General features: G+C 28.1%; 1 protein-coding gene across 1 annotated transcript in view; it reads left to right on the forward strand.

Moving 5' to 3' along the window:
- Positions 1–111: 111 nt before the first annotated feature.
- Positions 112–24,466, forward strand: part of Sos (Son of sevenless) — a gene marked incomplete in the record, with an annotated part of 80,940 nt that continues 56,585 nt past the window's right edge. Inside the window, 11 exon segments of the mRNA XM_070145118.1 lie at positions 112–713; positions 12,650–12,769; positions 16,435–16,575; positions 17,522–17,605; positions 17,735–17,815; positions 20,254–20,409; positions 20,765–20,959; positions 21,109–21,318; positions 22,154–22,293; positions 22,409–22,536; positions 23,215–23,336. Of these exon segments, the coding sequence (XP_070001219.1) occupies positions 615–713; positions 12,650–12,769; positions 16,435–16,575; positions 17,522–17,605; positions 17,735–17,815; positions 20,254–20,409; positions 20,765–20,959; positions 21,109–21,318; positions 22,154–22,293; positions 22,409–22,536; positions 23,215–23,336 (1,476 nt within the window).

Below are 24,466 nucleotides of genomic sequence, written 5' to 3' on the forward strand. Positions count from 1 at the left end.
CACGATAACGAAACACAGTCAAGAAGCAGGGCAGCCCGGACCAGCTCTCAAATACAATAGTTTTCCCTAAAATCATCCTCGTTTTCTGAGATATCGCAGTTCAGCCTCGATTTTCTCTGGAGCCAAACCATAGAGCTGTGTGACGTCATAGACCTGCTTCTCAACAGCAAAATGTCGTGATTATCCCCCCGTTTGCGATGAGTTGAAGGCCCTTCCTCGAGAGATAAGTGTGTGACTGGGCTGGAGGTGGCTCAAGGGAGGCTAGAGGCGTGATAGGAAGGCCAGAAGAGCTGTTTCCTTTGGCGTGTGTGTGTGGTGGCAGTTGGCAACACGAGCCTGCGAGGAGGATCACCTGTCCACACGATTCCTCAGCGGGCTAATTCTCCTCATTTGCCCCGAGAAACATGTGAAATGAGCACCGAGGACCAGCGAGGCCTTGGGTGGTGAGAGAGAGCACAGGAGTCCTCGGGGAGAGTGTGTGACTGGGGAGGAGAGTGGTTCAGTGTGGAGGCCGAGGACAAGGCTTGGTTCCCGTACCATGTTGAGCTCTAAACAATACAAGGTTTTTGGATCTTCTGAAATAGACTGAAGGCAAGCAAAGGAACGGAAATAAGATGTTTCCTGCCACAAGTACAGACTCGCAGTTTTACAATTTCGAGAGCGAGGAGAACGCCCAGAAATGGAGGCATTTGTTTCTGGGTCCACTTAAGAGGGTAATTATTATTATTGTTGTTGTTTGTTATGGCCTGTTCACACTCCTCTCTCTCCCTTATTTATCCCTTTCTTGCTTGTTATGTGTCGTTCCCCTTGGTATTTCAGATCATCTTCATATCATTAAAGATCCCTACATCATATTTCATGAGCAAATGTCATTCTTACACTGAGAATATAAGCAATAAAGTCAGGTTTGGTTGGGTTGGTTTAGATTTGATTAGGTTATGTTAAGTTCCTTCTTATACTTGTTAATTGTTGTGGTTTACCTTCTTTTAGGTTCACTTCATGTCTCTGAAGATTGCCACAATGCATTTCCCAAGCGAGTGTCTTCCTTATGCCAGAATCGAAAGCATTTTGTATAGATCTTGGCTTTATTGTTGATCTTGTGTGGTGTTTGGAGCCTTTCTTGTCTAGCCTTGTTTTCTGTTTTTCCTTGGTTTCTCTTTATTTATTTCTATATCTTTTCATATTCTTGAAAGTATGGGACAAGTTTACTAACAATCTGTACTTGCAAGAACATTTTACATGATTTTTTAGCTCATGGTGTGGTAACTTTGGTTAAGCTGATCTTTGGAAAGGATTGTGGTGCTTTGCTTCCCTCCCTCCATTACTTTCTTGTCTCTCTCCCTCCTCCTCTTTCTTATCTCTCTTCCTCACCTTTTTTTCTTGCTTCAACCCTCATTCTCACTTGCCTTTCTATCCTCTTGTATCTTGTCACTCACTTTCTTTGATTTTGTCTCTTTGCCTCTTCTTCTGTCATGCATCCCTCCCTCCCTCTTGTAACTTGCCTCCCTTCCTTTTTTTTTTGTTTTTTTCCCTCTTTCTTCCTTCCTTCTTGCCCCTGCTTCTTCTTTTTTGCTTTTCCCCTTCATATTAGCTTGGTTACTGGCTTCTCCTTTTATACCATTCTTTCTTATTTTTCTACTTCCTTTAATTTTGCTATTTTCTTATTTAGTTATATGTTCATTTCTTAGTTCCAACAAGTAAAATAGTAGCCTATTTACTGTATTTATTTTTCCTCTTTGCTTTCAATTTCTTAAAAAAGTGCATTAGTATGATGAAAAAACATATTCACACTGTTAGTCTATGATTGTTTATGTTTTGCACAAGTGACTATGACATTTTCAATATTAGAAGTATATTCGTTTAGTTAGTAAACTATATTAAGTATTGCATAGTAAGTTTTAGTAGTAAGTTTTTTACATGCTTTTGCGAATGTTATATTGTTTGTTTTGCTTTGACTTCTCTGAGTGTATGATTATTATTCAATTCAGGAGAACAAACTTTACACAAAATAAGTTTATTGTAGAGAATAATGTAATGTTGGTAACATTTTGAAATGCACTTTTTTGAGATTTGTTTTGGGTAGCACATACCATTAACATTCATTGAATCCCTAGAAAGTGTTTTTACACTCTAATTTCTTTATGTTACGTTTGTTTGTCTGTAGCCTATGAGCGTAGTATCTTTTTCCAACACATAAGGTATGAGTTTTTGTTTCTTTAATTAGTCAAGAATATATTTGTTTTTACCATCTTTTTTATTATTATGGTTCTTTTTATATTGATTTTTTTTGTGCATGTTTTTCATTTGACATAGTACGTGAATATTTTGGTTCGATTTTGCCATTGTAATTTCTCTTGCAATAGTCAGTTCGTATCTTTTGCTAGGTAGATGTAATGTTCATTTCTAGATTAATAAACTCCTAAAACCTATATTCCACATCCAATAGACTATACATTAAAAAAAAGAAGAAGAAAAAAACATAGATAAAACTAGAGAAAACTATTATAGGCTTGGTAAACATAGTTTCTTTTAAGAGTACTTTTGTATTATTTGAACAGAAAAGGTCATAAGTTACACAAGTAGTGCTTTCAGTCCCGTTGTTTGAGATACAAATATGTAAGCCTCAATATATATGTGCAGTGTTGGTTTCACATACAGTGTTGATGTATTTGTTATTGTTATTGGTGTGGGTGAGATGTTATTTGCGTCATGGTTGTGTGTTTTGTTGTTTTTGGTATTGTTATTGTTGTTATCTGCTTTGTTTATTTAGTAAACGTGGTGCCTTGTTAGTTTCAATGTTGTCAGTGTTTTGTAATTCATTTGGAATATTGATGACGGAGGGATTATTTTTGTTATTGTTATTCTCATAGTCTGTGCTTTGTTATTTTTGTTATTGTTATTCACATAGTCTGTGCTTTGTTATTTTTGTTATTGTTATTCTCATAGTCTGTGCTTTGTTATTTTTGTTATTGTCTCTGTCAGTGCTTTTTGTTATTGTTTGGTGTGTTTTAAGGTTATTATTGTCTCTCTTGTTTTGTTATTTTTTATTGTGGTTATTGTCATCATTGTTATTGTGGCATTAACGTTACCGATTGATTTAATGATCATGCGTGCTGGAATCAAAAATATGCCTCTAATCCAATTTTCATCGTCGTCTTGTTGTTGTTGTTCTTATTCTTATACTTATTATTATTATTACTTTTTATTGTTTTTATTATTATTGCTTTTTATTGTTTTCTATTATTATCGCTTATTATTATTATTACTGTGTAGTGTTATTATTATATATTATTATTGTTGTTACTATTATTATTATTATTATTATTATTATTATTATTATTATTATTATTATTATTATTATTATCATTATTAGTGTTGATATTATTGTTTTTTTTTTTTTTGTATGATTATTGTTGATATTATCAATATTATCATTGTTGTTGTTATTGCTAGTTATTATTTTTTTATTATTTATTATTATTGTTATTATTATTATTATTATTATTATTATTATCATTATCATCATTATCATTATCATTATCATTATCATCATTATCATTATCATGATTATTATTTTATTGTTATTATTATTGTTATTGTTGTTGTTCTGCATCTTGTTATTATTTCTATTATTATTATTGTTATTATTATTATAATTATTATTATTATCATCATTTATTATCACCACCATCACTATTACTATTACAGTTTCTCTGACTATAGCTATAACTATAACTATTAGTATTGATATTAGTATTACTTAAACAGTAGCTGTTTCTTCTCATTGCGAGTACTCTTAATATTATTCAATGTTACTTTTACAATTGTTATTACTATTATTGTTGCTATTAGTCTTACTATTGTAATTATTATTATTATTATTATTATTATTATTATTATTATTATTATTATTGGTATTGGTATTGTTGTTGTCATTATTATTGTTGTTGTTATTATTATTATTATTGTTGCTATTGTAATATTGATAACAATAATAATTATAATAATAATAATAATTATTATTATTATTATTACTACTAATACTACTACTGCTACTACTACTATTATTGATATTAGTTTTGTTAATAATGTTATTATTATCATCATCATCACCAATATTATTGTTGTTTTTGGTTATTGTTTAGCTGTTGTAGTTTTAATTATTGTTATCCTCATTTTTATCTTTATTTTTAGCACTCTTTTTATTATTGTTCATGTTTTTATTATTATTATTATTATTATTATTATTATTATTATTATTATTATTATTATAATTATTGAAATTATAATTATTATTGTCACAATTTTTGTTGTTATGATTACTTCAGTTATTGTCATTCTTGTTATTGTTATTTTTTATTGTTATTGTTATTGTTATTATGATTATTATTATGATTGCTATTATTACTATTGATATTATTATTGCTATTATTATTATTATTAGTAGTAGTAGTAGTAGTAGTAGTAGTAGTAGTAGTATTGTGATTATTATTATTGTTATTATTCTATTATTATTAATGTTATTATTATTATTTCTATTATTGTTTATTATTGTTGTTGTTATTATTATTGTTATTATTATTATTATTATTATTATTATTATTATTATTATCATTAACAATATTGATATTAATATTATTGTTATTGTTGCTGCTGTTGTTGTTGTTTTTATTATTATTATTATTATTATTTTTATTATTATTATTATTATTATTATTATTATTATTATTATTATTATTATTGTTGTTGTTGTTCTTTTTCTTCTTTTTCTCATTATTGTTATTCTTTTTATCAATATTATTATTATTGTTATTATATTTTTACTATTATTATTATTATTATTATTATTATTATTATTATTATTATTAATTATTTTTTTATCATTATTATTATTTTAATATTATTGTTATTGTTATTAGTATTAGTATTTTTGTTATTATTACTGTTATTGTCATTATTGATATTGTTGTTATTATTACTGATACTATTATTAATTATTATTTTATCATCATTATTTTTTCTTATTATTGGTTGTTATTTTTATTGTTATTATTGTTATTATTATCATATATTCTTTTATGATTATTTTTATGAGTGTTGTTATTATCATTGGTATATTTATCATTATTATGTCCATGTTATTGTTATTGTCATTGTCATTGTCATTACTTTTATTATTGTTGTTGTTGTTATTAGTATTATTATTAATGATATAATTTTTATTTTGTTTTTGTTATATATTTTTTTATTGTTTTTTTATGGTATTATTATTATATTTTATTATTGTTATGTTATTACCATTTTTATTATTATTATTATCATTATTATGTATTTATTTTTAATCATTATTGATTATTTAATTTTGTCAATACCATTATCATTATCAGCATTGCCATAATAATTGTCGATGTCGTTTGTTATTGTTATTTTCTTATTTTTGTTGTTATTTTATTGTTATTTTTGTTACTGTTGGTATTGTTATTAATATTGTTGTATTCACTATTATTTTTCCTTATTGTTATTATGATCATTGTAAGTATGTTTATAATTATAGTGATAATTATAATGATAATGATAATAAAAGCAAAAGTAATAATGATAAGAATAAAGATTGTTGATGATAATGATTATAATATTGATAGTAATTATTATTATTGTTATTGTTATTATTGTTATTATTATCATCATTATTATTGTTAATACTTTTTATTGATATTATTATCATCATTATTGTTCTTATTATATTATTATTGTTATTATTATTATCATTTATCATTATATTTTTTGTTGTTATTTTTTATTGTTATTTTTGGTTTTATTTTTATTTTTTTAATCTTTTTATTATTATTATTATTATTATTATTGTTATTATTATTATTATTATTATTATCATTATCATTATCATTATCATCATTATCATTATTATTGATACTATTATTATTATTGTTAATAATATTAATGACAGTGATGTTGACAATACAATTAATAGTAATTATTTTTTTTATTATTACTTTACTGTCATTATTGTTATTGTTGTTGCTATTATTATTAATATTATTGTTATATTGTTATTTGTTATTTTTTATTGATCATTAGTTTTGTTATTGTTATTATTGTCATTATTGTCATTATTTTTTCTCTTCTTTTTCTACTTCTTGTAATCATTATTGTTATTATTATTATTATTGTTGTTGTTGTTATTATTAATATTGCTATTACTATTGCAATTGTTATCATTATCATTATTGTTATTGTTATCATTAAAGTTATTGTTATCATTATTATTGATATTCTAACTATTATATTATTATTATTATATTATCAATGTATAATTAATATGATTATTGTTATTAATGTTAATATTATGATTGGTACAATTAGTATTATATAGTTATTATTATTGTTAAATATTATTATTTCATTATTATCATTATTATTTATTTATTTTCTTTTTTTCATTATCATTATTATCTCTGTTACTGTTAGAATTGCCATTAGTCTGCTATTAGGTTTACAATAATAATAATGATTATTATTATTGTTGTTGTTGTTTTTTATAAGCTATTATTATTATTATTATTATTATTATTATTATTATTATTATTATTATTAGTTATTAGTATTGTTATAGGTTACAAGCAGATTATTATGTAGTTTTTACAAAATGTGTGTCTTAGCCAAATTTATAGGCTCTGCCATTAAAGGATGGTTGTGATTTGGATCATGAATCATTTTAAATGATTGCATCAGTTACACATTCTGCCTTAGCAATGGGATAATTATTGTTATTATTATTACCTTTTTTTTTTTCTCTCCGCCAAGGAAGTAATGTTTACGGACGTCACCAGTGTACTTAATAGAGAGGAATTTTAAATGTAATTCTTTGTGTGAATATTTTTATTGCATCAGTGGCCCTATTTCCTTGGTAGTGGTATGTGCTTTCTGACTGCTTCCAGTTATTACTATTATTATTGTAATAATAATTATTGTTATATCATTATGATCATTATTATTATTATTGGTTTTATATATATATATATATATATATATATATATATATATATATAAATATATATATATATATATATATATATATATATATATATATATATATATATATTTATTTATTTATTTATTTATTTATTTATTTATTTTTTATTTTTTATTTATTTTTATTTTATTTTATTTTTTTTTAGTATTTCTATTTGCACCTTTTAGTTTTGCTATAATTTTTGTTGCTATTATTATTGTCATTATTATTATTATTATAATTATAATTATTATTATAGGTATTATCATTGTTATTATTATGATGGTGATTATTATTGTTGTTATTATTATTATTATTATTATTATTATTATTATTATTATTATTATTATTATTATTATTGCTATTATTACTATTATTATAATAATGATTATTATTATCATCATCATTATTATTATTGTTGTTGTTGTTATTGTGATTATTATTATTGCTATTGTTATTGTTCTCATTATTATTATTATCATTAAAATTATTACTGTTATTGATATTATTATTATTATTGTTATCATTATCAATATTGTTTTGATTATAGGTATTATTGTTGTTGTTGTTATTATTATTGTTATTGTTGTTATTATTATTGTTATTGTTATTATTATTATTATTATTATTATTATTATTATTATTATTATTGTTTTTGTTATTATAATAGTTATCATCATCATTGTTATTGTTTTATTATTATTATTATTTTATTATTATTATTGTTGTCATTATTATTATTATCATTGTTATGATTATGATGATGATGATGATATTATTGTTATTATTTTTGTTAATTTACTATTGTTATTGTGATTATTATATTAATATTATTATTATCATTATCAATAATATTATTTTTGTTGTATTATTATTAATATTATTGTTATTATTATTAATATTATTGTTATTATTATTGTTATTATTATTATTATTATTGTTGTTGTTGTTGTTGTTGTTGTTTTAGAATTATTGTTATTATCATTTATATTGTTTTGATATTATTTTTGTTATTTTTTTTATTATTTTTTTGTTATTATTGTTATTGTTATTGTTATCATCATTGTTGTTATTCTTATTGTTGTTATTCTTATTGTTGATGTTATTTAATTTTTTTTTATTATTGTTATTTTTATTTTGCTATTATTATTATTGCAGTTGTTATTATTTGTTGATTTTTGAAATTATCATTATTGTTATTGTTATTGTTTCATTATTATTATTGTTGTTGCTATTATTATTATTATGATTATTATTATCATTATTATTATTATTAGTAGTTGTATTACTCTCTATTATTATTTTGTTATAATTATTTATAATTATTATTATTATTATATTGTTATTATAACAAACAACCACTACAACAAAAGTAATAGTAAGAGTTTTGCTGCTGCTGTCATCATTGTTGCTGCAATTGTTATATATTATTGTTATTGATGACTTTATTATTATTATTATTGGTAGTAATAGTAGCATTATTGTTATTGTTGTTATCATTATAATTATTGTTTTGATAATTGTTGTAGTTGTTATTATTTTTATGATTCTGATTATAATGATTATTGTTGTTATCGGTATTGTTATTATTATTATTATTATTATTATTATTATTATTATTATTATTGATGTTGATATTATTATTATGATTATTATTAGTAGTAGTAGTAGGAGCAGTAGTAGTAGTACTTTTATTAGCATTATCATTAGCATTAGTGTTAACATTAACATTAGCATGATTATCAATACCATTGTCATTATTATTATCATCGTCATTATTATTATTATTATTATTATTATTATTATTATTTTTATTGTTGTTGTTGTTGTTGTGGTTATTGATTTTGTTATTATTATTATTATTATTGTTATTATTATTATTATTATTATTATTATTATTATTATTATTATTATTATCACTGTGGTTGTGATTATTATTATTATTATTATCATCATTATTATTGTTGTTATTATTATTATTATTATTATTATTATTATTATTATTATTATTATTATTATTATCATCATCATCATCATTATTGTTATTTTTTTACCATTATCATAATGATAATAGTAATAATGATGATGATTATTAATTATTATTATGATTATTATTATTATCATAACTTTGGTTATTTTTTATATGGTTATTGTTATTTTTGATAATTAATGATGTTGTCATTGTTGTCTTTATCATCGTTGTTATTGTTATTGTCAATGTCTTTCTCACCTATAATTATTTTTTTTCTAAATTTTGACTATCATTATGACTGTTTTTGTTATTGTAATTGTTATTGTTACAATTATGATTATTATCTTCATTATTGTTAATATTGTTTTGATATATTATTATTGTTATTATCATTATTGTTATTTCATTATTATCATGATTATTATTGTTATTATTATTATTATTATTATTATTATTATTATTATTATTATTATAATTATTATTATTATAATTGTTATTGTTGTAATATCATTATTATGATAGTTATCATTATTATTATTATTATTATAATAATATCATTATTATGATAGTTATCATTATTATTATTATTGTTATTATTATTGTCATTAAAATTATTATCATCATCATCATCATCATTATTATTATTACTTTTATTAATATCATTAATGCTATTATTACGGTTATTATTATTTTTTTAATTATTATTATCGTTATTGTTATTACTATTGATTATTGTTGTTATTATTAGTTATCATTATTATTATTTTTATTGTTATTAATGTTATTATTAGTGTTATTCATATTATTGTTAATGTTATTGTTATTATTGTTGTTATTATTTATATTACTATTATTATTAGTAATGTCAATATCAATATTGATATTGATATTGAATTTGATATGAATGAAATTATTATTATTGTTTTCGTTATTATTTTTGTTTTTTCTGTTGTTGTTGTTATGATTAATATTACTGTGCTATGTGGTGCGGTAATAGTGTACTCATCTATCAATCTTGCTGACCAGTGTTCAATCCTGCTTGGTGCGAGTGGATGGTAACCGCAGCCCAGCGCACGGGGTTCTTTAGAAGTAAATAAACAGACAGCATGTCCGTTGTAACAAAGGGAAGCAAAGATTGATTATTATTATTTTTGATTATAATGGTCTGTTTGTATTATTATATAATATCCATTTTGTTGTTGTTGTTGTTGTTATCAATATTGTTGTTGTTATCATTATTATTATTATTATTATTATTATTATTATTATTATTATTATTATTATAATTGGTAATTACATTATTATTATTATTATGATTATGATTAAAATTATTATTATCATCATCATCATCATCATCATCATCATCATCATGATTGTCATCATCATTATTATTTCCTTTAGTATTATCATCATTATAATGATGATGATGATGTTATTTTTTTTGTTTTCATTATTGTTATTGTTATTGTTATTATTATTATTATTATTATTATTATTATTATTATTATTATTATTATCATCATCATGATTATGATTATCATCATCACTCGCACTATCTCTATTACTATTATTATTGTTATTATTATCATTGTTGTTGTTATTATTATTATTATTATTGTTATTATTATTATTGTTATTATTCTGTTATTTCTATGTGCATCATTATTTTTATTGTTATTATTGTTTTTGTTGTTGTTGTTGATGGTGTTATTTTATTATTGTTGTTATTTATTTTGATTATTATTATTATTATTATTATTATTATTATTATTATTATTTTATTGATATTATTGGTTTATTATTGTTATTATTGTTATAATTGATATTATAGTTATTATTGTTACTGTTATTATTATCATTGTTATAATTAGGAGTATTACTGTTATTATTATTATTGTTATTGTTATTGTTATTAGTGATATTATTATTATTATTATCAAGATTATTATTATTATTATCATTATCAACAATATTATTATTAGTATTATTGATATTACTTTTAATATCATTATCATTGTCACTTTCACTGTAATGATTATTGTCATTATTAATGTTTTTGTGTTTGTTATGATTATTTTGTTATTATTAATCCCTTTCTGCTAGATGGTATGTATGTACATGCCATAGCTGTTGTGGACAAAGTAGCATGTGGTATCATATCACAACCACTCCCACTCTGCCAGCTCATTTTTTGTTTTTCTCTGATAACGGCATCATCTCTCTGGTAAAACTTTAAGGCAATAGCATCTAAAGTGAAGGTTAACCTTTAAAAAGTTTTTATTGAATTAGAAATTATATTAAAATGCAAACTTTTAGGTGCCTAATGTTGCCCGCAAACTACTGAACAAGTCTGGCGCAACTCAATATCACTCACAGAGTCCATACACCATTTCAACCCTATAGTCTGTAAGATATCCACAACCCACTAACCCCACGTGTCAAACATTCCAGCCACCATTTACCATCCCCCACTTCAAAACTTTCCTCTATAACCATTGGCAATCTTTCTGGTCAGGCCTGACCACCAATAACCTGCAGACCATAAATACTTCTATCTTTCTTCTGTTGATTTTATGAATAATAACAACATTGATATTAATGCTGCTTCTATTCCTCTTGGCCAAGGGATGCATCTACAGTATGGCATCCTAGCACAAAGGCTTTATAGTTTTTGTTAATGCATTTGTTATTCTTGTTGTTTTGATCATAACATTTGTTTATTATTGTTATTGTGATTTTATTATAATCATTATTATTATCATTATGTTTATTATTGTTGTTGTTGGTATTATTATTATTTTTTAAATTATTATTATTATAATTATGATTATGATTATAATTTTGATGATAATATTAATAATAATAGAATTGATTATTATCATCATCATTATTATCATTATTATTGTTATTGTTATTATTGTTATTATTATTATTATTACTATTATCATCATCATTATTATTATCTTATCATTCTTCTTATTATTATTGTTATTATTAATATTATTATCTTTATCATTATTATTATTACTATTATCATTATTGTTATTATTATCTTTATCATTTTTATTGTTATTATTAGTAGTAGTGATTTTTAAAATTATTATTAGTGTTATTATTATTATTATTGTTATTATTATTATTATTATTATTATTGTTAATGTTATGATTATAAATATAATCATCATTATCATTGTCATTATAATGATAATAATGGTGATAGTAATGATCATGATCATGATCATGATGATAATAAAAGTAATGATAATAATGATAAAGATAATAAAAATAATGAAAATAATAATGATGAAGACAATGACAATGATGATAATAATGACAATAATAGTAATAATAATAATAATAATGATAATAATAATAATAATAATGATAATAATAAGTATAAGTATAATGGTGATAACAAGAATGATATGATAGTAATGATTTTTTTTTCTTCCCCCCCCCCCCCTCTCTCTAACATCATTATCATCTTATTTCTATTTTTCACGTATGATCATTTGGGAACCAGTGTACTATTGTATTGTTATTTATTTCCTGGAAGACAATATATTTAACTTGTACAGTACAGCATGATATTATTTATTGAGTTAAAGTGATTTTCCTCGCTTTACAATTAATAACCTTATTCACAGGTGCTGGAGCAGGTGCATCCCTCCCTAGCAGCCAAAGATGATGCACTTGAATATGTGGAGAGCCTCATCTTACGTCTGCTGGCCATGTTGTGTGCTCGCCCAGCCCCTCACACCGTCCAGGTGAGTATGTCTGTGCTCTTAGGAACGGGTGAGCGCTTTGTTTGAGACGTGTTTTGATGGCTGTCATTGGAAAAGATGTGGAGACAGATACTTTCACTGGACACGTACGTAAATCAGGGTATGACGTTAAAATCTACCAGCTCAAGTCCACGTTGACACATAAATTTTTTGTGTTTCTCAATTAATTTGTATTGGTATGACATTAATTTATCTATATGTTGAATCTAGATATTTTTATTGGGTAGCTAGGATGATGTAATGCTTCCTACTGGTGCTTAGCATATAACCCAGTGGATACCAGGGACCTGAATGTTATGTCATGTGAAAATATACAGAGGGCCATTGTGATGCGAATGTGCGGTCATGAAAATTGCCCAAATATCTTTGAGGACTCAGTGGGCATTAAACCCATGGGGTCCAGATGCTTCACTGCCATCATATGGCAAAATATGGGCATTAAGCTTCATTGAGTGGCCAATCTGTCGGTGTGAGCTCGGCGTACATGAGCACTTGTGTGCAGTGACAGGACTCCATGCTTTCCCTTTGTAACGTAATCTTCTCAATTTTGGCATAAGGGTTTTTATTTTTTTTTTTGCCATTTCCCAATGTCTATATTTTGTGGCCGCACGGCAAGCCAAGTAAGATTTTTCATGCCTTCGCCACCGGGTTAGACTTTGCGCATAGCAAAGATTTTATGTTTTTTTATATAATAATGTTGCTACATTATACTAAATATAAACAACTTAAGTATATAAAGGCTAAAAATACCTTTGTAATCTTGTGTGATATAGGTCTATAATAAATCAGTTTTTGTTATTGCATCAAGAAAAGAAATGAGATACAGACAGTGGAGATTTTATATTTCAAAATATCAAAATTTTTCTAAAGGGTCATTTCCACTGAATAAAATAACAATTCATTGTTCCACAGTAACTAAGATCATCTAGGTACTCTGTTTCTCATTATCTCAGCACACATACACATGTACATGTATGTACACGTTTACACAAGTACACATATTTAAGCATACATGTACATATTTACATATATACATGTACACACATTTACATGTGAACATATGTGTACACATATATATGCAATTTTACATGTACACCTACATAGACATGTTTGCAAAGGTAAGCTCATGTAGATGCTAGAAAACATTAATAGAAGGGGTCTGAGGCAAGCAATATGTCATGTTGCCGAGATTCGTGTGTACAGAGATACCATTTTAGTTTAGGTTGTAACTCGGGAACTAGTCAAGACTTGTTCATGCAACAAACAGCATTTGAAAGAGAATTATGTGTAGTTTTAGAGTTAATTAGATGGTAAATTTTCTGAGAAGGAAAGATTCAGAAAATTAACCGAAATATTCACAATTTTTCCTCAAACTGAAATTTTCAAGAATTGACCACTGCCTATTACTCATAATAACCTTGTTTCTGCATGGGGTCTGTAGGGGTTACTTTACTAAATTTGTTATAACTTGGAAACCATATCTTCATATCTTAATGTAACAAGCAGCATTTCAAAGTGAAAAGAATGTAGTTTCTCTGGTAGTTAGATAATAAAGACTGATTGAAGTAAATTAAATGGAAAGTAACTGGAACATCTCCAATCTTTTCTTTGTAAAAAAAAAATAATTATAATAATAAATAAATAAATTAAGAATGATTTTTTTTTTTTTTTCCCTTTCCTCTCCTTTCTTTCTTTGTTTTATTTTGAATATCTGAGAAAAGGAAATTGTATTTATTTGATTATTTATTTTTTTCTATTTATTTTTTTATTTATTATTATTTTTATTTTTTATTTTTTTTAGGAAACTAAGGCAAATTTTCAAATAAAACTGTCCGTTAGTATCCTTCAATTTTATTTATAGTCATGCTGATTGTTTTCATTGTAAAGTATGCAACAGTGTGGGCCAATAGGAGTACACAAGTGACATGTGGAAAAAACGGAGGGAAAAGTTTTTTTGAGGGGGCTTCACTCCCTTTGGGAAAGTTTTACAAATTTAGGACGAAAAGGTGCAGAATGATAAAATACACAATATATCCAGATTTTTCATTATTATTATTATTATTAGTAGTAGTAGTAGTATTACTAGTATTATTATTATTTTTTTTTATCCCTCCTCACCCCCACATTCCCCTATTACTCCACTAAGCCTATTTTTGTAGTCAGTTCCCTTAATTCTAATCACCCTCCAAGATCTTTGTACACTCATGGAAAGCCATTGGAGAGTCATTCACGTTAACCAAACCCTACAGCCAAAATTCTCATGACAGCAAATTCACGTCACCCTGTCCTGTTGCCAAATTTTCCCAAAAAGGCATGTTCACATCACCCATTCCTCAAACCATTTTGTGTGTTTGTGTGTGTGTGTGTGTGTGTGTGTGTGTGTGTGTGTGTGTGTGTGTGTGTGTGACGTGATAGTCATGTCATCTGGATTGTAGGGGTTAAGGAAAAGGTTCTTGTATTATTCCCACCAGTAAACCAGTAAAAGATCTTCAAACCATGGCTTGAATAGGGCTGTTCCCAGGAAGGATACTATATCCTTGTTCAGGATATTATTCCTGCTCGCTATGACCATCAGCACAGGGTTTATTTTGAGATAATAGAAAGCAAAGTTATTCAAGCAAAATTAAAAAAATTATATGCTTGTCAGTCAAGACTTTGACCTAAGCACCTAAGCACTGTATTCAGCCATCTCTTTAAGTCTTAGTTGATAAATGCATAATTGATAAACTAATTTTCAGTGTTTCTGTTTACTAAAAGCCATTAAAATCCAAGAACAAGTTATCTCATCCATGTAGAACAAGTTAACCCCCATGTCGTCAGGAAATTGTAGCGTTCACTGTCGAATAGTTTTGTGAAATGTCTCTACACATCGCTGGCTCCTTTCATTGAATTTTCTGGAAAACTAGGTTTTTACCAATACTATCAATATTATTATATTATTATATTATTATTATTATTATAGACATTATAATTATTATACTGTTCTTGACACTACTAACCATTATTTAAGATTGGTGACTCAGTATTTGTAGAGCCATCTATGTGTAAAGGCAATTAACCCAATGTTGCCACGTGGCATGTATGTACATGCCATGGTTGTTGTGGACAAAGTAGCGGGTGGCATCATACCGCAACCATTCCTGTGCCGTAGGCTCTACGGACAGAGCTTGTTTTTCTCTGATAGTAGTGGCATCATTTCTATGGATAAACTTTTAGGCAATAGTAACTAGAGTGAGGATGACCTTCAAATATTTTGTATTTTTAAAAATTATATCAAAATATTAGCTTTTAGGTGCCAAATGTTGCCTGCAAACTACTGAACAAGCCAAGTGCAAACTTGGGAAACTGTTGATGTGTGGTAACAACCTCACAATCATATCATCTGGTCAAATTTTTTTCCCACCATTATTGGGATAATAAACTAAACTCACAGTGGGCATGACATATACATACATGCCATCCCTGGTAACAATGGGTTAATTTGTTGTGACTGTCAGCAGGTTAAGATGCAGTTTGAAGATTCTGGTATAGATAAATTTCAGAAAAATATGATGAAGCCTTCATTTGAGAAGACATTAGATATGTATGAAAGCAGATGTAAGATCTTTGTATATTTATGTATTTTTAAATTATTTTTTATTTTACAGGATGTGGAGGAAAGGGTACAGAGAACGTTTCCCAACCCGATTGACCGCTGGGCAATTGGAGATGCTCAAGCAGCCATTGAAAAGGGTCGTAAGAAGTCCCCGTTGGTGTTACCAGCAGAAAAAGCACATCCACTTTTACGGGTAAGTTAGCCTATTTCATTTTCAAGATCAGGATATTCATGTGTGCGTGGGTGTGTGAACCTTTTTTTGTTTTATTTTTATTGATTTATTTATTTTTAGATAGGTATTTGATGGTGAATTGTCCTAATCATGAAAGGGAGATGGATTGTATGTCATAGTTGGGTAATGGATACTTGATAAGAATGATTTTTAAATATATTTTTGTCTTAGAGATGTAGATGAATATAGTTAAATTATGTAAGATTAGAGAGAGAAAAAAAGTTCCAATTAACTAGTGTGGCTGTGAGGTTTTATTTTTTGTTATCTTTATCAACAGCACTTAGAAAATATTTTCTTCCTGTGAATGTTGTATTTGTGAGTCTGTAATACTTTATTATTGTCCTTTGCTTCTGCAGTAACTTGTAAAATCCTGTCTTGCAAATAGATTTTCAGTTAGGAACTTATTTAATTCTTGGGAATACAGGCTGCCTGTATATAAAAGAATTAGTGTTTTGTTTTCTGGTATTTCTGATTGTGACAGTGGCTTTATCCGAATGTATATATTTATAGATCTTTTTAAGTGCAGAATTTAATGGCACTATGTTTAATTTGCACATACAAGTGATAGTCATTTATTCAGTCTAACCCCTTGTCTTCAGGTGTAATAAGAAATAGACCCCATATGGGTATTTTTTCATACTTAGTTGCCATTCTTTTGTTTTTCATTGTGTTGGGAATTGTCACTAACCACCATTTAATAGAGAGACAGGTTCTACTTAGTCCATTTTGGTTAGTTGTTCCACTCAAAAAAAGGTATATTTTGTTGACATTTTATAGATGAGAATACTGAAGTTAGTAGCTCCCCTTTTATATTTTTTACAATATTAATTTTTATAAACGGTTTCCAGATGGAGTCTTTATCTTTTAGCTATTGTTCTGCTTTCTATAATGAATTTCTTTCTTGCAGGATGTGCTTCAAACAAAGATTGACTATCAAGTAACATTGTATATAGTTGCAGTTTTAGAATATATATCTGCAGACATATTAAAGGTAAGTTCAAATGGGGAAATGCATATTTTGGTTTGAAGACTAAATAAAAAGGCATATATATATATCAAACATGCAAATCAATATTGACTTGTTTAGAATATAGGATTTAATACAAGTTTGATTTTTCAGCTTGCTGGCAACTATGTTAAGAACATTAGACACTTTGAGGTAACGCAACAGGACATTAGAGTAGCCATGTGTGCAGACAAGGTAAGTCTTATGTATCAGTTTTGCTCTTTGTATAGGAATTGATTTTCATGAGAGAGGTGTACTTATAAAGCATGCAATGTAGTTTGCATTCATATTCAAAATATGTTTGGAACAGATGTACAAGGACAGGAGGGCAAATTTACATGATCAAAATTATAAATAAGACCATAACAAAAACTTATTGGAAGTGTTATTTTTTAAACAAAGTAAAAAAAACATATAGTGAAACTGTGTCTTACCAGTGATGATGCTGTAGAAAACATAGATTTTAAAACATGATCATGGTGGGTTATTTATTCTTAAAGGAAATCATTTATGGCCACTCACAGAGTAAGGGTTTTGCAGTCACTTCTTGGAAGGGCTAGACTTAGGATCATATTACTATTTATTTGATAAACAAAATTTTAGAGAATTGAAACTTTTGGTAGTTAAAAAGTAAAGGAATTTGTTTTACACTTTAGTATATGTGAATATTATAATGAAAGTATTAGAATAAAGAAGAAACAACAAGCAATAATATTTTTTACATATTTACTATCAAAATAAGATGTTACATAGGGAGAGGAATATAGGTATTTTCTTTGTTTTTTTTTCTATCAAAGCTGTCTTGAAATAGTATTCTTTATAATCTTCAACTTTTCTTTATTAAGAAAAAAAGAAAGAAAACATTATCTGTGTAATTAAGTGTGTGCTGAAAATTTTTTTGGCTAGCAGTGGCCCACTATGTGGTAGGGCAGATTACCCCATGGTACATTAGGGACCCACTTTGTGGAGTGCATGTTAACAAATTAAATCAAACCTTTCAAGAGTTTTGGCATAGGTAAGCGAAAATTGATAGAAACACCAACTGTTTTCTGAAATTTCTTCCAAAATGGTTTGTTGCATGAGTTATATATCAAAAGGATGTGTAATCAGCCTAAAGAACACATGAGAAATACAGATGCTTGTTCATGATCATTGAGGCTAATGAAGATCCATGTTGGCAAATGAAAGAATAACTTTTAAGAAAATCCTAACATATATAAGAATAGGAAATAGTATGGACTAACTCTGTAATTAGGGTCGAATTCCCATGAGGAGTGACGAGAGACTGTGCCTCCCCTTGGCAAAGTTATTTTCTGTAAACTTTTTTAGCTTTTTTTGCCAATTTCCAAGGTCCATATGTATCTTTTGATTTGCTTATTCCCCTGCACATCCTCCATGTTATCTCTATGTGGTAAATGAATCAGTGCAAAAAAAAAAAAAAAGGAACATTTGCTTTTTTGTGTCATATGTCTTATTTTTTCGCAATTTTCAATTTTCTGTAATACAACCTGCAGGGCCGGGCACAGTGGTCAGGAATATTATGCTCAGCATGGAAATGGCATCCTCATGGGAGCTGAAGCTCATCCAGTCATGGCTTATGCACATTACACTCCACATTTGTGTATTGATGGGAATAATACTAAACCCACTAATGACGGGTGTCCCACATATGAGACACCCAAAAAATAAACATTGCTGGGGGTCCTGCCAGTGTGACGCTGTATCAGGGCTTCTGCTCTGACACGGCAGCGGGCCGCTGCCAGACTCTGCCCGGAATCTTTTATTTTCGGCTTCAAAATATACCAGCGTTAATGGGTGAAATAAACATTACTGGGCTTTCCACTGGTGTGACACTAGATTGGAGCTTGCGCTCTGATTTTATTGCCCATGGTGGGCAGCGCGTAGTCAGGTTCCCGTAGAAAGCCGCCCGGAAACCATTATTTTCAGCTTGAAAATGTACCGGCACTAGTGGGCTAAAATATGTACAGAGGAATGGATATGGAATTCTAGGTTGTGTTACTTACCAGAGTAACTTGAAAAGGATCAAAGAGGAAGCAGTAGTTATAATTGATCTAAAAATTGCTATTTGTTGAACGTTTCAATGGCAGGCACTACAGTGCAATGTATATTCAATAGATGATTCACTTGTTATTGATATAATCATTATAATCATGTGAATTAAGTATCAACCTTGTCAGAATAACCAATATGACTGTTGAGGTTATAAAACCAAAATGAATTTTATCTCTTTATTGTTGAGGAACCAAGTACAAGTATAGTCAGGTCAACAATTGACTGGAGAATGATGACTCCAGCTCTGGTCTGGCTGCTTAAGAACCTGACCGGCGATGTAAGCTTGGCCAGTATGGGCAGTCCCGAAGCAGGAGTCGGCCAATCACAGGTCAGGTGCGGTTTTGGATTGATGGCCAGTCAGGAACCGCTACATAACAGCTGAAACGTTAAAAGAGATAACAGGATTTACCTTCTGAGCACCATCTTTGCGCAGGGGAGCATGTTTTCATATCTTCACCCACCGTTACGATTACCAGCTTGTATAGGCAGAGCCCCATGCATATTCGTATAGTTTCTCCTTCCCTCTTACCAAGCCTCCTAATACATTACTCTCCTATCAGGTGCTGATGGACATGTTTCAACAAGATGAAGATGGGGAGATGAGTGCAGTCGTGGAGGATCCTAACCTAGACACTTCTCTAACTTATGACGAACTTGTCAAAGATCTAATACAAGAGGAGAAAGCTTATATTAGAGAACTCAATATGATAATTAAGGTATATTGGGTATATGTTTGTCGTAAAAAAAGGTAGATTTTTTCTGATGTGTGAATGAAATAGTTATAAAACTCATGTATGTGGACAGGAGATTAGTTTGTTGATCAACTTTATTTATATTTTATTAAAGCTTTATCAATACTTTTAATGCCTCTTTTATAAAAGATAATGTATGAATATTTGTATTTTGAAATGAAACCATTTTATTTTGAATTATTCAAGTATTTCATATTTTTAAAAGAGCAATAAAATAACTTTTCACTTATTTGTTTATTTATTATTACTATTGTATTAGATATATTACAACTAAGGTTTTGGAATTATGAACTCTACTTAAATATTCCTCTTTTTCTAGGTGTTTTGTGACCAGCTTCAGCAGATCCCTGTTTTACAAGGGAGTGGCAGTAGAGAGCTGGAAATTATCTTCTCAAATATCACTGAGATCTATGACTTCTCTGTTAACTTACTGGGGTCTTTAGAGGACACCCTAGAGGTCACGGAGGAGAATGAGTCTCCCTTCATAGGCAGCTGTTTTGAGGAATTGGCAGAGGTAAGGAGTGTTGTTTTTGGGGAGATTATAGACGGGTTTATGAATAGGGTTAAGTAAGGGATATCTCAAAATTGTTCCTCTTTTAGAACACAACATAAATGTCTTTTCAGATATTACTATCATCTTTTTTTTTTTTTCATTACGCACAGGGTGCAGAGTTTGATGTATACGGAAAATATGCCAGCGATGTGTTAAGGCAAGAGTGTGCTGATCAACTAATGGATGTGGTTAACCAGCCACCTGTTAGCGATGCACTAACAAGTGCTGGACAGGGCTTCAAGGAAGCTGTCAAGTACTACCTGCCGAAGCTGCTTCTTGTACCTGTTTGTCATGTCTTCACTTATTTTAAATATATAGAGGTTAGTGGGTTTTGGATGAGTATATCTGAGGATTGTGCTACTCTTTATGTAGGTTATTTCAAAAGTCTGATCTAGTATTATGATAATGTCAGTGGTCAGTTCTTTGTACTGAAGTTGTGGCTTTGTAAGGAAGAAGCTGTATAAGAATATAGAAGAATATTTAAATGTATATAAGAATATATATTCTTTTTATGAAATAATCTAGCTACATATATAGCTTGTTTTTTAGATCCTATAAGAATGTTCTGCTATGTTCTTCAGTAAGTCTTTCTTCTCCATATTCAGCTCAGGTTTTCAAACTGGATGTATGTTTTCTTTTTCTCAGTCTTTGACCTTACTTTACAACCCCTTAATCCAGTGCCCCTGGGAAAATGTTGCATTCACTTTAGTATTGTTTTGTGGAATGTCTGCACATAGATGGCTATGCCAGTGCTTAGCCACAAAGAAGTCAGTTAGTGGATCTTGTAACCTCACCTTGGATTTAGCAAGATTTTTTTTTTTTTTTTTTTTCCCAAATGTTATTGATATTGATACTGTTATTTTTATTTACAAACATTATAATTACTATATTGTAATTGACATTACTAACTGCAGTATTAAATACTAGAAAATATTAAAAAATCAAGGAAATGGGTAAACCGGTGAGACAGGTACTTCTTGTAATTGGCTCATTGGTGACCTAGTACTTGTGGAGCCATCTATATGTAAAAACAATTACTAAATTAAACACACAGTTGGCATGGCATATACGCACATGCTAACCCCAATGGCATGTGGTTAGAATGGGATTGAAAATACTTCTTGATTGAATTAATAATTCAAATATATTTTTCAGATGTTTCTGAGTATGACTGAGTCAGAAGAAGCTCGAGAGAGCTTAGAACAAGTCAAAGGTCTCTTATGGCCTCTCCAAAGTCAGTTAGAACGCACCATACAGAACTCTCCATATGCTCCCTACCTTAAGAGAAAATTAGGGTATGTTCAGTTCTCTGTTGTGTCCTTTTATTGCTATCTGGTATTGAACAGTCTAATAGAATATTTAACATGAGATCTTTGGGAAGTTGTTAATTAATATGGATTTTATCTGCAGAGAAATCACTTTACGGCATGGAAGGCAGAGTAGACAACAAACCTTATCTAAAATGAAAGAATTACAACGATCAATAGATGGCTGGGAAGGAAAAGTCATCACACAGTGTTGCAACGAGTTTGTTTTAGGTATGTATACCAGTGAACAACACTTTCATAAAAAAAACGAAAAATAGAAGATAAGTGTAGTGTACTGATTATCTAGTGCGTATATAGTTTATATAATAAGGATGAATCCCCAAAATATTTTATTTATGAAAATACTGTCCCAGTATTTGAGTAGTTAAACCTGATTTGTTAAGTAAAAGATAGCCCTATGTCAAAGCAAGAGAAAGAATGCATCACATGTAATATTTATCATAGTTTAGTCCTGGTTATGTCAGTTGTAACCATACAGTACTATTTGGCAATGACTAAATTCAAGAAATGGTATAACTTTATTTAGTATACTTGAAGAAAGCTTCATGTAATATCCATTACTGAAATATAACTATTGGTGAGTGCAGATATTTATTTTTATATATATTTTGATAAATAGTATGCAAATGTTTTGAAAGCACAAAATTGTGAAATGTTTAGATAAAAAAAGGAATGCAAAGTTAGGATGATTTTGATGATTAGCTTCATTCACTTTAAAAATCGGCAGAAGTAAGAAGCTGTTATGATAAAGGGAATAAATGTGTCCATAAAATGAGGTTCCTGCCATGTTGCAAGAAAAGAAACAATATAAAATAAAGGCAGGTACTATGACTCTTTTCAAATACTTCTAATTATACTATTACCACCTTTTTTTCCCAAACCCTTTAGAAGGTGACCTGCTAAAACTTGGTGCCACTGGGAAGAAGCCGACGGAGCGGCATGTGTTCCTGTTTGATGGCCTCATAGTCCTCTGCAAGAGCAATAACCGGCGGTCCTCGGTCACAGGACAGGTAAGGAAAGGGAGTGAGGAGTGGACAGCATTAGTGTTGATATACCCCGTCTTTGTAGGTGAACAGAGAAACAGGAAAAGATTTAGGTTTAGGTGAAGGGAAATGGTGTTTATGCATCTTATGTTTTTTTCTATTTCATTTCATGTTTAATGTGTAGTTAATGTATGGGAAAAATGAAATCTTTCAGAAATCAAATGGTATAGCAAAAAGGTATAGGGTAAGGGAAAAAAAGTTTAGGTCACAGGGCATTATGTTAGAATGTTGATATCTATAGAATGGGTAACCTACTCTGCCTGTTGTTTTTAGGGGAAGATTTTTCAATTGTTTCTCTCATTGTTGTTTTATTATTGTTATTATTTTTTCATGGGTGGAATGCAGTTTTAATAAGAGAAATTAGAGAGAGAGAAAGAAAATAAGAAAAAAAGATAAGATAGAGATGTTAGATAGATATACAAATGTAATGAGGTTGTACAAATAAGTGTTTGAGAACATGTGGAATATATGGTTAGAGAAAAATATTTCAGTCCATAAGAGTCTAAACCAGGATAGTAGACTTTTCATACCTAAGAACTGTAAACTGCCTAGATTGTCAACCACACTAGTGAGAAAACTGGTAGGATTTTTAAAAGTTTCACAAAAGCAAATGTTAGTTGCAGATAATGGAAGAACTCAATTTTATATACCAATTTATATTTCACTTTTATAGTACATAGTGTCAGTATAGGACAGAGTTCAGGGTATTATCACAGACACTGTTTATGCATACGTGAAAAAGGGGAGAGATTAACCCCTTTGATCTGGGTGACTAGACCATCACGTTATGAAAGAATTTATGTTGAGGGCTGGATGACATCAACATGCTGCCATGGGATAAAATGGCTGCAGACCAGGTGACACAAACTTGCAGTCATGAACGAAGGCCAGGGTGACAGTAAAGACATTAGAAAATGGCAAAAAAGCTAAAAAAAAATATATATATATATATATATATATATATATATATATATATATATATATATATATATATAAAATAACTTGGCTAAAGAAAAGCATATGGCTTGTCGCTGCACATGAGTGTTCGCAAGCACCCAGCCTACACTTTGCAAGCCTAGCAGAGCAGCAGCCTCTTA

This window comes from Penaeus vannamei, chromosome 33 (genome assembly GCF_042767895.1).
Source record: "Penaeus vannamei isolate JL-2024 chromosome 33, ASM4276789v1, whole genome shotgun sequence".
Taxonomy (NCBI): Eukaryota; Metazoa; Arthropoda; class Malacostraca; order Decapoda; family Penaeidae; genus Penaeus; species Penaeus vannamei.